We start from the raw sequence: 13,425 nt of genomic DNA on the forward strand, positions 1-13,425 counted from the left end.
ACAACATCCTCTTGAAGGTTATTTCTGTATGAGGAGCTCCACGGTGAAACAGTGTTCTTAGTTGGGTAGTTTACTGTTCATGGTAGCATTCCAATCACTTTGCCAGACATCATGAACCATCCACTTCAGAAAAAATACAATATCATTAGGAATGATGCAATCAGTGTAAGGAGGCTGGAAACAAGCCTCCTTTACTACCAGCACTTTACATTACAGGCAATGAGCACTACCAGCGTGCTCATTGCTTGTAATTGCTACATGGATGGAGATCCAACATTAGCTCACCGTTGTATTATTTAGTCATTTGTGAAATGACACAATGAATCTCAGAGATAACCAACAGGGTGTCTAGAGGTGATTAATGAACATCATTAATCACCTGTAGGGCACTCATGGAATCTGAGCAAACAAGAACATGTTGATACTTTGAGCTAATTATATGTAAGGCCTTATTAATGGCATACGGTTCTGCAATGAAAATACTGGTGATGCTGGGAAAGCCAAACATGTATATTCTACAAAATGAAAACCAACATCTAGTGTACAACTGTTCCATGAACCATCCATGTAAACTGTAACATCAGGATTTGTATTACTTTTAATATTATAAAATTCATTTTGTAAAATTGCCAGATTTGTATTTTATTTATTATACTGACAAAAATTCAAATGTGTCACCTATGTTAGTTGTTGGTCAAACAGCAACCTAGAAATCTAACCCGTGTGCATACTTCAACTGGTCCACCACGTAAATATAGCTGAGGGTCAACATTTCTTCAACCGGGAAAAGCAAATGCACTTGGTTTTTTCCAGGGAAAATGTAAATCAAGTAGAATTACACCACAATTCTAACCGGGTTATTGTCTCTTACAGCAGCCAAGTCAAGTTATTCTCTCACCTTTACCCAAGATTCTACACCCTACATAAGTTGAAAATTCATCTACAAATAAAGAACTCACAATTGGTTTTCACACAGTCTGTTATACTATTTATGGCTATGACAAACAAAATAACACTTAAGACTCTTCCTTGAGGAACTCCCGTTTTCTTGAGTGAAACTTCCAGATATCATCAGGAGGTTACCTTTTCCACTCCACTCATGAAGTGTATTTAATTTAGGATTCCTCTCCTCCATCATATGGCTTTTATAAATTAAAAAATACAGCAACCAGGTGTTGGCAATATAAAAATGCGTTTTGAATAGTAGCTTCCGGGGCAACTATGTGATCTACTCTGGTGGAAATTGCAATGTTCTGGGACAATTAGGGTGTTTCAAGGTACCACACTAAACAATAGTTTACCATTTGTTCCATCACCTTGCACAGGGTACTGGTCAAGGGGATAGAGCGATAACTTGTAAGGCTTAATTTATCTTTACCATGTTTCAGAATGGGGATAATCAATGCCTGACCAAGAATACGGAAACACCTTGTCAGAGAAAATTTTATTAAAGATACACAAAAGATGTTTATCTATCTGGGAGATATGATAACATACTGAGCCTGATATTATCATTTACAGGGGGAAGTGTCTCAAGAATTATTCAGGGCATACCTTATTTGATTATAACGGGGTGTTAATTTCATTCTGCAAATCTTCAAATACAAATGGTATATTTTGTACCTGCAACTTATATCTCATAAACTCACATTTATTTAAAATTTTAAAACAAAAGAGTAAACTGGCTTAATTTCAGTTTCTTTAAATCATCATTATAATAAGAAAGAAAAGCAATAGAAACAATCTGAACCACAATGCCAGCAATTATCCTAGTATTCATCCCAATTCCTTCAATTAAAATTCTATACTTAATAGAAGAAATAATCAAATCTTCAGATATTAAGTGGATAATCTTCAATGAAAGATTAAATGAAAGGCTTCAATAAATGAAAATAAATTATGGATTCAATAAATGATTTCAATGAAAGGCTTAATTTCAGTTTCTTTAAATCATCTTTATAATAAGAAAGAAAAGCAACAGAAACAATCTGAACCACAATGCCAGCAATTATCCTAGTATTCATCCCAATTCCTTCAATTAAAATTCTATAATTAATAGAAGAAATAATCAAATCTTCAGATATTAAGTGGATAATCTTCAATGAAAGATTTTTCTGAAATTTCATAAGACTGTTAAAAAGATCCGGGTGTAGCTGGGTATGCAATTAGTGATGATATAAAATCAACTGAAATATTTTCAGCAATAGAAAATTTACAAAATTTTTAAGTGTAAAAAAATTTTATGGATATGTATTATTTTTACAAGTTTGTCCATGAATCTGAGGGGATAAAAGACAATGGAATATATTACTATTAGAATGTAAATTTTTATTTGACTAATATAGTAAACATTAAAAATAATGTATGCTTTCAAGAAGGAAAGGAAATTAACCCTTAGCATAATGTTTGACTGATGATCTCAAGATCTCGTAAGGGCTATTTAGCAGCTAGTAGTAAAACTGGACAGCTCAAACCAGCTTTTGAGATAATAACTATATATAAATACTGTTTTTATTATAAACAATTTAAGAAAAAAATAACAATAAATCTAAAGAATATACAGTCACTTTTTTATTTATAAGTACTTAATATTAAATTACAGTAGAGCCCCTGTTAACTGAGTCCTGATATTTGAGATCCTTATTAACCAAGGGCTGGCTGACTGAAGGTCAATCAGTCAATGACATTATGCTGAGTTGCTCCCCCCACATGCTACATTCCACAATTCTTCTTCTTTTGTCATCAGTCATTCAGAAGTCCACTATACAGTTACAGATTGCGCAGTGTTGTTAATTATTTAGTGTTTATACAATTACTGTACATGTTTATTAATTATGTTTCATTTTGTAACGTAAATAATAGTAAATGGAAGCATATAGTTATTTCACTAGAAACAAAATTAATTGCAATATGGCAGATAGATAATGGTGAATCAATCAAAAAGGTAGCATCTGAGTTAGGTATTGGAAAAGTAATGTTAGGTGGTTGGAAAAGAAACCATAGTGAAATTGAAAAATGGTGTTCACAGAAAGCCAATGGCAGAGTGGAAAATCCAGCTTGTAAGACAATGAAAAAATGTGATCATGACAAAACATCAGCAGTTTTCTACGTATGGTTTACTCCGTTAAGAGCAAAAGGCTCTCCAGTTACTGATGTTATGCTTAAAGAAAAAAGCCATTTATTTTCATTCCAAATTTAAAGACGCCGAAGAAGAATTTTCTGCCAATATTGGGTGGCTCAATTGCTGAAAAAGAAACTATGGTATTCAGCAACTAAATAAGTGGTTAAAAGTTATCGACAAATGATAAAATAATGCTTCCATTTAAAACTTCTTTTAATGAATTTTTAAAGAAAGAGAAATTGAGTTTGGACCAAATTTTTAATTATGATGAAAGAGGTCTCAATTTCAGAAAGCTACTACTAAAAAACATTAGCAGGCTAAGAAGAAAAGTCGACACCAGGTTATAAAAGAAGTAAGGAACGAATAACTGTTTGTTATTTGTTGTTTGTTAGCAAACTTAAAATGAAACCTATGGTTATTGAAAAATCAAAAAAAATACTTAGGCATTTAAAAAGAATTTCATTAAAAGCTTGCCTGTTTCTTACAAGAACCAAAAAAATGTGTGGTTGGATCTTTACTGTTCGTAATTGGTTTTTTAGAGAGTTCATTCAAGAAGTTCAGAAGTTTTTAAATAGCAAAATTCTAACTCAAAGGCTGTGTTGGTGATATGTAATGCTCCAACTCATACAGACGCAGAAACTTTGGTTAGCAGAGAAATCAAAGCATTTTTTCTTCTTGCCACCAAATCTATCATTCAGCCTTTAGATCAAGGGGTAATATAACATTTAAAAAACCTACAGACGCAGATGTTAAAAAACATTGAAGAACTGGAAGAGAAGAAATTTATAATTGAATATGTGAAACTGATTTCATTAAAAGATGTTTATTGGATTGCAGAAGCATGGGACAACATGAAACAGATGGCATTGAATAAATCATGGTGAAAGTTACTTCAAGCTGACATTCAAACTGAAGGAAGAACCGACAATGAAGATGAAGTGTCTAATTGAACTTACAAGAAAAATTCCAGCTGCAGAATCAATTGATAGATCCTATATTAATAAGTTGTTGAAACAAAAAAGATGAAATTGATAAAACTGAAAAACAGAATCACAAAAAAAATATATCAGCTTCTGAAGAACTAAAATCGATTGAAACCATAAATTATATTGAACAACAAGAGGAATCCACACCATGTGATTTAATGATGTTAAGATGTTGGTTAAACAAGACTGCTGCTAAACAAAATTAAAAAAAGAAGCCATTAACAGATTTCTTTAAAAAGTTATTTTTAATAGGTTGTCATTTATTTTTCATTTCATGAAGTTTTTATTCCCAAAATTTCTGTTAATTTTATTCTTGATTTGTTTTTAATTCAGGGCAATGTTGTTTTTGGTTCAAATAATACATTTTTTTTTAGATTTTTGTTAACTTTAAAATTGTAAATATAGTATTTCTTTGTTGTTAAAACTTTTATTTCTAATTTTTTAAATTGATACTTACATTTAAATTGTAGAAATATAAATTAATAAAAATATCTTTATCACTAAAAAAAAAAATGTATAAATTATTACCATGTATTATACCATTTATACTTCTAAAATCTACTTTTCCTTGTTAACCAAGTTAATTGTTATCAGAGGTAATCTCAGTTCATATTAGCTTGGATAAAATGGACTCTACTGTACCTATTTTAAGACAGATATCCTATGTACATAAATTACACATTAGTATATTTATAAATTAATCACATAATCTTTTTACAAAATGTCATAATTAACAGAATGTCAAGCTGTTTCACCCTCTATGTTATCAGGAGCATGATGTATTGAAACAATATGTCGTCCTGGTACCATAACTAAACCGAGCATTCTAGGTTCATCAAAGAATCCACAAACTGAAATGAAAAAACAACTAATAACAGTACAAATATAATTTTTGTTAATGTTTTATAAAGTGATAAAATAAGTTACTATATTAAGTGATGCAGTAGGAATAGACTATCATAATTATTATCTTGTTTAGAAAGGCAGGAAAAGTAGGCTGTAAAGGTTATTAGAATTATTAATAATTTACAATACTTAAGGAACTATACTCAGATTTTAAAACAAATGTAATTGTTACCGTACCAAAAAAAGAGGAACAAACTAATTTGAAAAAAATCAACACTATCAATCTAATTTCATGTATCAAAAATATTTAATAAGATCATTTGCAAGGAAATAGCTTATGTAGTATAGACATTCAGATGATCACAATTTCAATTCACAAACTGTACTGGTACACAGTAAAAATTTAAAAATAAAAAATGCACAAAGAAATTCTTTATTAAATCAATTTATCAGATAAACAGATATAAAAGAAAAAAACAAATTTCATTTAAAACAATAAAAAATGTTTAAATAATTATTCAACATTAAAATACAAAATTAGGCAATTCTAGTTTCAGATCTTAAAAATGTATTTTTAATATAAAATAAGATTTTTACCATCTATCCAACATTTAGATAGTATGAATTTAAGGAGTAAAAGATGAAGAAAGGAAAGCAATTTAAAAAATAGAGATGTATTTCATAAAGAGGTACACAGAGGGTATAGACTGACAATTACTTTTAAATTTGAATACAAAAGAATGCAAACAGAAAAGAAAAGAAAAGAAAAATGTAAGAGGAACAATCCAAGAATGAAAAGAAGTTAATGATGAAAATGTTATTTGCTGGAAATAAAAAATAAAAAAACTTACTGAAATCTTAAGAGAAAGTAGAATAACGAATTACAGGATTACCATATACCATAATTTGTACAACTATATTATTTAGGTAGTAAAAATTGAAAAATGATAGATGAAGTTTTAGGTAGATATTAAAAGTATACTGAGACAAACAAAGAATGCTTTCATGCAGACAAGAAGTCTGATAGTGTAATTCATAGATCTAGGAGTAAGATGACAATTCTTAACAATATTTATATGCAATATTTTAGGATACAACATGAACAAACAGGAAAAGTAAACAAAAAGGGTTGAGGCTTTTAAGATGTTGAGTTATACAAGGATGTTGAAGACTGACTGGATAGAAATAGATTGGTTTAAAAAACAAATACAAAAAAAAAACTTGTAGCAAAACTTATAGCCAAAAGGATGTTACTTTCCAAACCACCCTCATCGAAGTCTATCTAAATAAAACAATTTCAAGGTAAACACTTAAAATACTGGTATTCGTATAGTGATACAAATATGTCTTCCAAGGCAAGTTATATATATATATATATATATATATATATATATTACTTCTTCATCTGATGTGAATAAACTCATGGATTTTATTGATGTGACAGTTCACAACTGTTTTCTCTATCACTATATCTGTGAATATTTCATGCTGGTCTGCGGTAGGTTTAATCACTGACATGATAGTATATATCGGTTGACTAAAACAATTCTATTTGAAATAATTCTCAAGCGTAAAAAATTTTAATCATAATCAGTGGATAAAAAAAGAATAGAACTGAAAAGAAACAACCTCTAAGAAAACACCTAATCTAGTGAATGTCACAAAAAATCCAGGATTATAAAATAAGTTAAATATAAATTATGAAAACAGTCTGAAATAATAAATTATTTACAATAACCAAATTTTAAAATAATAAAAACAACTTCAATGTTAGAAAGTTAAATTTAAAAAATTTGCCAAGTAAATGTTACTAACCACTGAAATCTAAAAACATGCTCCTGCTTTGAAACTGTTATTTTCATTTCTTAAATTTACGACTATGGAGTATTACACACCATTTAATACATTCAGTGCAGGCTACTCGTATCCAAGTAGTGTCATCCACTAGTAGACGTACTACTCGTTTACAAGTAACATTATTATAATGTTTGTTATGGTTTAGTTTGAGCTCAACTCTTGGCAGAAGTAGATCGTATGTTGTGTGTGCATTGTAAGTAGATATTGTTTGTATAGTTTATGTATCTGGTTTCCTGCCAATTCTGTTTTTTATTTTTACACCGATTTCGTAGTATCAGAACCAGTAAGTTAACACAATTTTTATTGTAGTTCATTTTACTTTCTTTTTTTCATCTAATTTATTATTAACAATGGATACCTGTCATACAGTTGTGCAACACCTCAGCGATGATGAACTTATAGATTTTGAACATAATCTTGATATAAACTCCACATCAGAGAAGTCATCCAAAAGTGAATTGGATGATGAAATAAATCCCATTTGGGCAAATAATACTCTACGATTAAAGCAAATTCCTTTCAGGCCTATAAGAGATAAGAGGATTATTGGTACCAATTCCGGGGGGGAAAACAGACTAATAGACTGGTTTCTTTTACTTGTGGACAATATTTTTTTAGAGTTGATTTGCAGAAATATGAATGAATACGCTTTTGAACTGTTCTGTGGTTCTTCAACTTCTGAAAAATCTCGCATAACTTGTTGGAAAGACCTCACAGTTCCAGAATTAAAAGTCTTCATTGATTTTTGCTACACACAAGAACCATTAAATTCAATAGACTCCAGGACTACTGGAAAACCCAGACTCTTCAACTTACCTGCTTTTAGACAGTACATGAGCTGTGATCATTTTCTATTAATTCTTAGGTATCTGTATTTTTCAAAAGTCAATGCTCCTCAACTTCCTGTCTTCCAAGTTGACCAGCCATTGCCTAATACTGATCGTCTGTTCAAAGTAAGACTACTAATAGATCGTTTTAATATAACAATGATGTTGATATACGAGGGTTATTTTTTTTTTCAAGGTCCGATCAATTATGAAATTAAAACCACAGTGAAAACAAAAAAATTTTTATTTGTAACAAGTACTTACAGTTACACTATTTCTCTACATAGTTGTCACTCTGATTTAGACGTTTGTCATAGCGTGGTACCAACATTCCAATACTCTCGTCATAGAACAGAGCCACCTGTGTTTTCAGCCATGTTTCTATGCTGGTCTGCAGCTAGATGTCTGTGCCAAAATGTTGTCCTCCTAGCCAGCGTTTCATGTGAGCAAAGAGGTGGAAATCAGAGGGAGCCAAGTTCGGGCTGTACGGTGGGTGATCAAACACTTCACAATGAAAACACTGCAGGAGCTTCTTTGTTACAGCTGCAATGTACGGCCAAGCATTGTCATGGAGAAAGACAATGCCTGATGACAACATTCCTCTCCACTTATTCTGAATTGCCCTTCACAGACGTTGAAGAGTCACACAGTATGAGGCTGCAGTGATGGTCGTGCCACGTTCCATGAATTCCACCAAGAGAACTCCATTCCGGTCCCAGAACACAGTAGCCATACACTTTCTGTTGGAGAAGGTTTGCTTGAACTTCTTTGTTTTACTGGGAGAATGAGAATGCATCCACTGTTTGGATTGTTCTTTTGTTTCTTCAGTTTCGAAATGGACCCATGTCTCATCCACTGTGACAATTTCAAAAAATTTTCTCCTTCATTGTGGTAGCGCTGGAGAAACGTTAGGGAGGCATCCATTCTCATTGTTTTGTGATGGTCGGAACCTTTGCACAAATGTGTTGCGCAGCTTCTCTAGTATAGCCTTCAATCACGCCACATCACTTCGTTTAGTTCTGAACACGCAGCTAGCACGTGTTCTTGGGAACATCTTGGGAACCCATCTCACACACAGTTTGCGGTACTGAAGTCTCTCACTCACAATGGTGTAGAGAGCTGACCTTGAAATTTCAGGAAACTAATCACTCAATACAGAAATTTTGAACGACGATTTTCTCGAATTGCCTCATCCACTCACTCAACAAGATCATTGGTTGACACTCGCTTCCTTCCCTGACCGCCTGCATCATGAATATCTGCACGTCCTACTTTAACGTTCCTGCACCATTGTCGCACTTTGCTGTCACTCACTGAAGTTTCACCGTACACATTACTTATTCATCGATGAATTTCAGCTGCATTACACGCCTCAGCATGAAGAAATCTAATTACCACACGCACTTCACACTTGGCGGGACATGTTATTGTTGTAGACATGTTTACGTGCTAGCTGCGTGTTCAGAACTAAACGAAGTGATGTGGCGTGATTGAAGGCTATACTAGAGAAGCTGCGCAACACATTTGTGCAAAGGTTCATCTGATTTTTATTTTGCGATCGATCCGACCTTGAAAAAAAAATAACCCTCGTATTATATATCTCTCTTATTAGAATTATATATTGATGAAGCAATGATACTTTGAAGAGGCCGGCTTACACTCAAACAGTATGTAAAAGGCAAGCGCCACAACTACAGCCTCAAGTAGGGCTCATTTTTAAGTTTGCTGTTTATGGCGGAGGCAATGACTTTTTTCCAGGGAAAGGTCACTGTGAAAAAGTCCAACTGTATCTCATGAATGAATTATTAAATCACACTCATTATTAATGGATAACTATTATAATAGTGTAATCCAAACTTCTTGCAAAAGATAAATATTGTAGTGGTACTCTACAAATTGATCGAAGCATTCCCCAGATTTAGTTAAAAGTACAGTTTTGAAAAAAGGCAAAACCATTACCCAATATGCAGATGGGATTATGATCCCATCTGGAAGGATAAGTGGAAGGATAAGACTTGTCACTTACATTTCTTCACAGTTTGACAAGGAAATGTACACAATAATAAATAAAAGAAAGCAGTTACAAAAGAAACCAGCTGGAACAAAGGGAACATTGCATGGCTGGCTTGGAATCAGTTCATTCGCAGTGCGCACTACTTGGATATGAATATCACTCTATGACATCACAAATTGCAAAACAAGAGCCCTAAAAAAAGATTTTAGGTACATTCTACACTTCAATACAATATTTGGTAGGTATTTATTGAAAAATATTTTTTAGCATACTAGGTACTTTATTCATTATATACCATGAACATGTTAAACAGTTGATCACAACCCATGAGATGCTGTTTATGTTGTTATTTGTGTTCATAAAAATTTAATAAAAAAAGAACACCATGTTTTTTAAGAATATTTATCCCTAGAAACACAGCACTCATGTGATTTCACAGTAATAATTATTTTTGGGATAATAGTTCCTGCTCAATACTACCAACTCATATGACTACAACTTAACAGTTTTATTAACAGCATGGTACTATTAACACTGTCCAAGAAGAAGTAAGCCTGAAACAGCAGTACGGAAGAAAAATAAACAATGTTTTACAAACAGTCATTCAAAATGTTAGTTGAAATATTCCACACCAGTTAAACTTTTTAGATCATAACCATGGTAAATGTAGTACATGGTGTTGCAGATGATCTCAGCTATAGGCTGCAGATCATTGAACTGATATTGAAAAAAGCCAGACAAAACAATCTTAATATATTTTTTGAATAATGAGTAAACTTTTAAATGTCAAGTAGATTGAGTTTACCTGAAAACAATACATCTTGCTTGAACCAAATAGGAATAACCTTTGGGGTAGAATACTCTCTCCGAGAGCAGGACAGAATTATTTAGAGATCTACCTATACATGCTATTTGTAGCCTATAGGTAAATCTAAAATTTATTTACAGCTGAACAAGAGCTACAAATAAATTTTTAAGATTTTTCATATGTTACTACAGTCTGAAGTACACCAAAGTGACTAGTTAAAGTGTTCCGTAGAAGTAAGTTCCAAATCTCACACCTTTGGCTTTCTCTTTTGGAGCATTGTAAAAAAAAAGCATGTTCTATGACTACAGTCCATACAACCTAGTTAAAGAACTAAAAGAAGCAATTACATTTGATTTTGAAGAAATAAAACAAATTCGAGATAATGCAAAATAATTTACCTCAGTGCCACAATAATTGTGTTTAGGAAAGATAATTTGGCCACAAATGTTAATTTCAATCAAGAAGTAGAGATTTTTGCAGCACTTAGCACAACAATAATTTTACAATAGTAATATGCACTTATATATAATAAACAATAATATATGATGATAATGTACCTTCAGTAAGGTATTCACTGCAAGATCCAAGAATAACATTTCCATCTCTGTCTGTGCATAAAAAGATCCCTATTAAAACTCTTCCATCTGTCATTTCAATCTTCATCTGTTTATTTATCCACCTAAATAATTTATCTTTACCAGTTTCTTCTCTGTCATTAGAAGATTTTGAACTCTGATTGCTTCTAGCACTACTGCAACTACTGCTGCTATTATTCACCTGTAAAGAAAAATAATTTATTTTCTGTTCATCTATTAACATATAAAAATTAGAGGTGACAATTAAGTAGAATTCAAATACGACAAACTGACAAGGTGGTTTAACAGTAGCGTTAAAGCAGTATTGATATGGGTGATAGGATCTATTTAGATACTACCAATTTAAGTGCTTGATTATTTCATTCCAGTTCACTGCAGTTACAGTCAACTACAGGCATCAGCTGAATGTCTAGAAAGAATAAACTGTGCTCATGGTAAGCCTTCCTATTACTTAAATAGAAAACAATCCCCTATTTTGTTAGGATTTGGCAACAAGTTCTACTTTAAGAAGTATTTAATGAAGATTTGTAAGCTAAATAATTTTCAAAGAATTCAAAGATATAATGCTGAGAAACAATTATATATATATATATATATATAAAAACCTTTATTCAACAGGTATTTTTAAAAACCCAAGAGAATAATACTGTTCTTAAACATAAATTTTATACTTATAAGAATTATTAATAGATCATTTAATGATTAGGTTTTTCTAAAGTAACTACAGAAAAAGGGCCTTTCTATCCTGAAAACTTGTTTTCACTTTACGAAGTAGCTCAAGAAATGTTTAATTTTGAGAGAAATATAAGTAGGACAATAAAATTTAATAATGACAACAAAGCATTTTATTAAGACAAGTGAAATGATACGATTAAGATCAAAGAATTGCAGTGGACTGATTTATTTGTACACAAAATCAATAATTTGATCTTCACATGAAAATTTATCATCTAACAAGTCATTCATAAATGATAAATTATGTCACAAAATATATTATCTATAATAGTTGCATAAACCAAAAGATTAACAATGGTAGAACTACATGAAAAATCCACAGAGAAATGGTTTTATGCACTGTCGGTACATAAAACGACAGATATTAACTATCCATTCCAAGAATGAATCATTTGTTTCTACTGCTAATATACGTTTCCATTTATCCGACCTCACTAATCTAACATCAAGCTTGTAAATAAATAATCAAACTTTTACAATAGATAGATAATAACACTTGAAACGATCCATTCTTCATTTTTCAATCTAAATAGAAACAAACTGTAAAAGTCAAAATATAATCACAAAATCACTGATGATTTTGTATATCGAACAGTAAAAAAACGAATAATTAAATAAAAATATTACTTTTTTTTCGAAAGATACGGGAGTATTACAAATTTACTTAAACAGTAATTTATACAATCACTAAATCTTACCCCACTGCAGTTCATATTTTCAGAAGAATTCTGTTTTTCAAGCGAATCGTGCTCTGACGTTTGTTCTGAAGAATGCATTTTTTATCCAGATCTCACAAATATCAATCCCAAAAATATAAAGAATCCTAAGTACGTTTAAAGAAATTCATTGCATCAAACAGAAATTGAAACACTAACAATAATTATATTACATTTACGGAAACTACCATGGTTGAAACATAGGTTAGGAACGAGGTAAACATTAGAATGATAAGCGTTAATATGTTACAGGCAGTGATGCCACTTAACGTTGATAGATTGCCATTTAGATAAAACATCAAAAATAAAAATCTTGAAATAAAAATCATTTCTCAAAAGCTCATAAAAAAATCTCAAATTACTCAGACAGTACTTTGCTTTGGTAAATTTTTTTATATTATATACAAGATAATATACTAGGCAAATGAAGAGCTGTTACAATCTCTCTCATAAACAGCGCTGCCTGTTCTATGTTCGAAAACGTAAATAAAACTCTATCTGGATAACAAAAGAAGAAACCTAAAGTGTGGCAAATAAAAGAATGAACCTGAATGTAGACAGCAATAATTTCTCAATAAAAAATCATAAAAAATGCAACTTATATCATACCAAAGCTTGTTTCTTTTAATAGTTATTACTAAGTAATGTCATAATACTAGAATAAACGGTTTTACAAAATAAATTCAGAAGTGCAACCGTTCATAAATTAGGACTGGATGCTAAAAAGACAGAGCCAAGGTAATTAAAAACCAAATTCACTTCAAAACTTTACTTCAGTAGTATGTTCTGTTGAAAGGAAGTAATTTTCCGCGTTGAAAATAGTCCACCCGATGATTACCGATCGCTACATTATTACCAATATGGTTGCTTGTAAATGTCACTTATTTTTTTAGAACTACATTAGTGTTAAAGTAAATAA

The 13,425-nt window shown here is 31.3% G+C and overlaps 1 protein-coding gene across 1 annotated transcript; it reads right to left on the reverse strand.

Moving 5' to 3' along the window:
* Window positions 1-2,493: 2,493 nt before the first annotated feature.
* Sbat (LSMD1 domain-containing protein Sbat) lies at window positions 2,494-12,746 on the reverse strand. The gene is made up of 3 exons (XM_075367182.1): window positions 12,489-12,746; window positions 11,017-11,236; window positions 2,494-4,958 (listed from the first exon to the last, which is right to left on the reverse strand). Exons 1-3 carry the CDS (start codon window positions 12,564-12,566, stop codon window positions 4,849-4,851), a joined length of 408 nt encoding a protein of 135 aa, XP_075223297.1. The 5' UTR covers window positions 12,567-12,746; the 3' UTR covers window positions 2,494-4,848.
* Window positions 12,747-13,425: the final 679 nt, after the last annotated feature.

The sequence above is a fragment of the Lycorma delicatula genome, chromosome 5 (assembly GCF_047948215.1).
Source record: "Lycorma delicatula isolate Av1 chromosome 5, ASM4794821v1, whole genome shotgun sequence".
Classification (NCBI taxonomy): Eukaryota; Metazoa; Arthropoda; class Insecta; order Hemiptera; family Fulgoridae; genus Lycorma; species Lycorma delicatula.

Coding starts and splice junctions, on each gene's coding strand:
- Sbat (XM_075367182.1), bottom strand. CDS start 12,566: ATGCATTCTTCAGAACAAACGTCAGAGCACGATTCGCTTGAAAAACAG. Junction 11,237..12,488: donor AAAATATGAACTGCAGTGGG/GTAAGATTTAGT, acceptor TTTTCTTTACAG/GTGAATAATAGCAGCAGTAG. Junction 4,959..11,016: donor CAGTGAATACCTTACTGAAG/GTACATTATCAT, acceptor TTTTCATTTCAG/TTTGTGGATTCTTTGATGAA.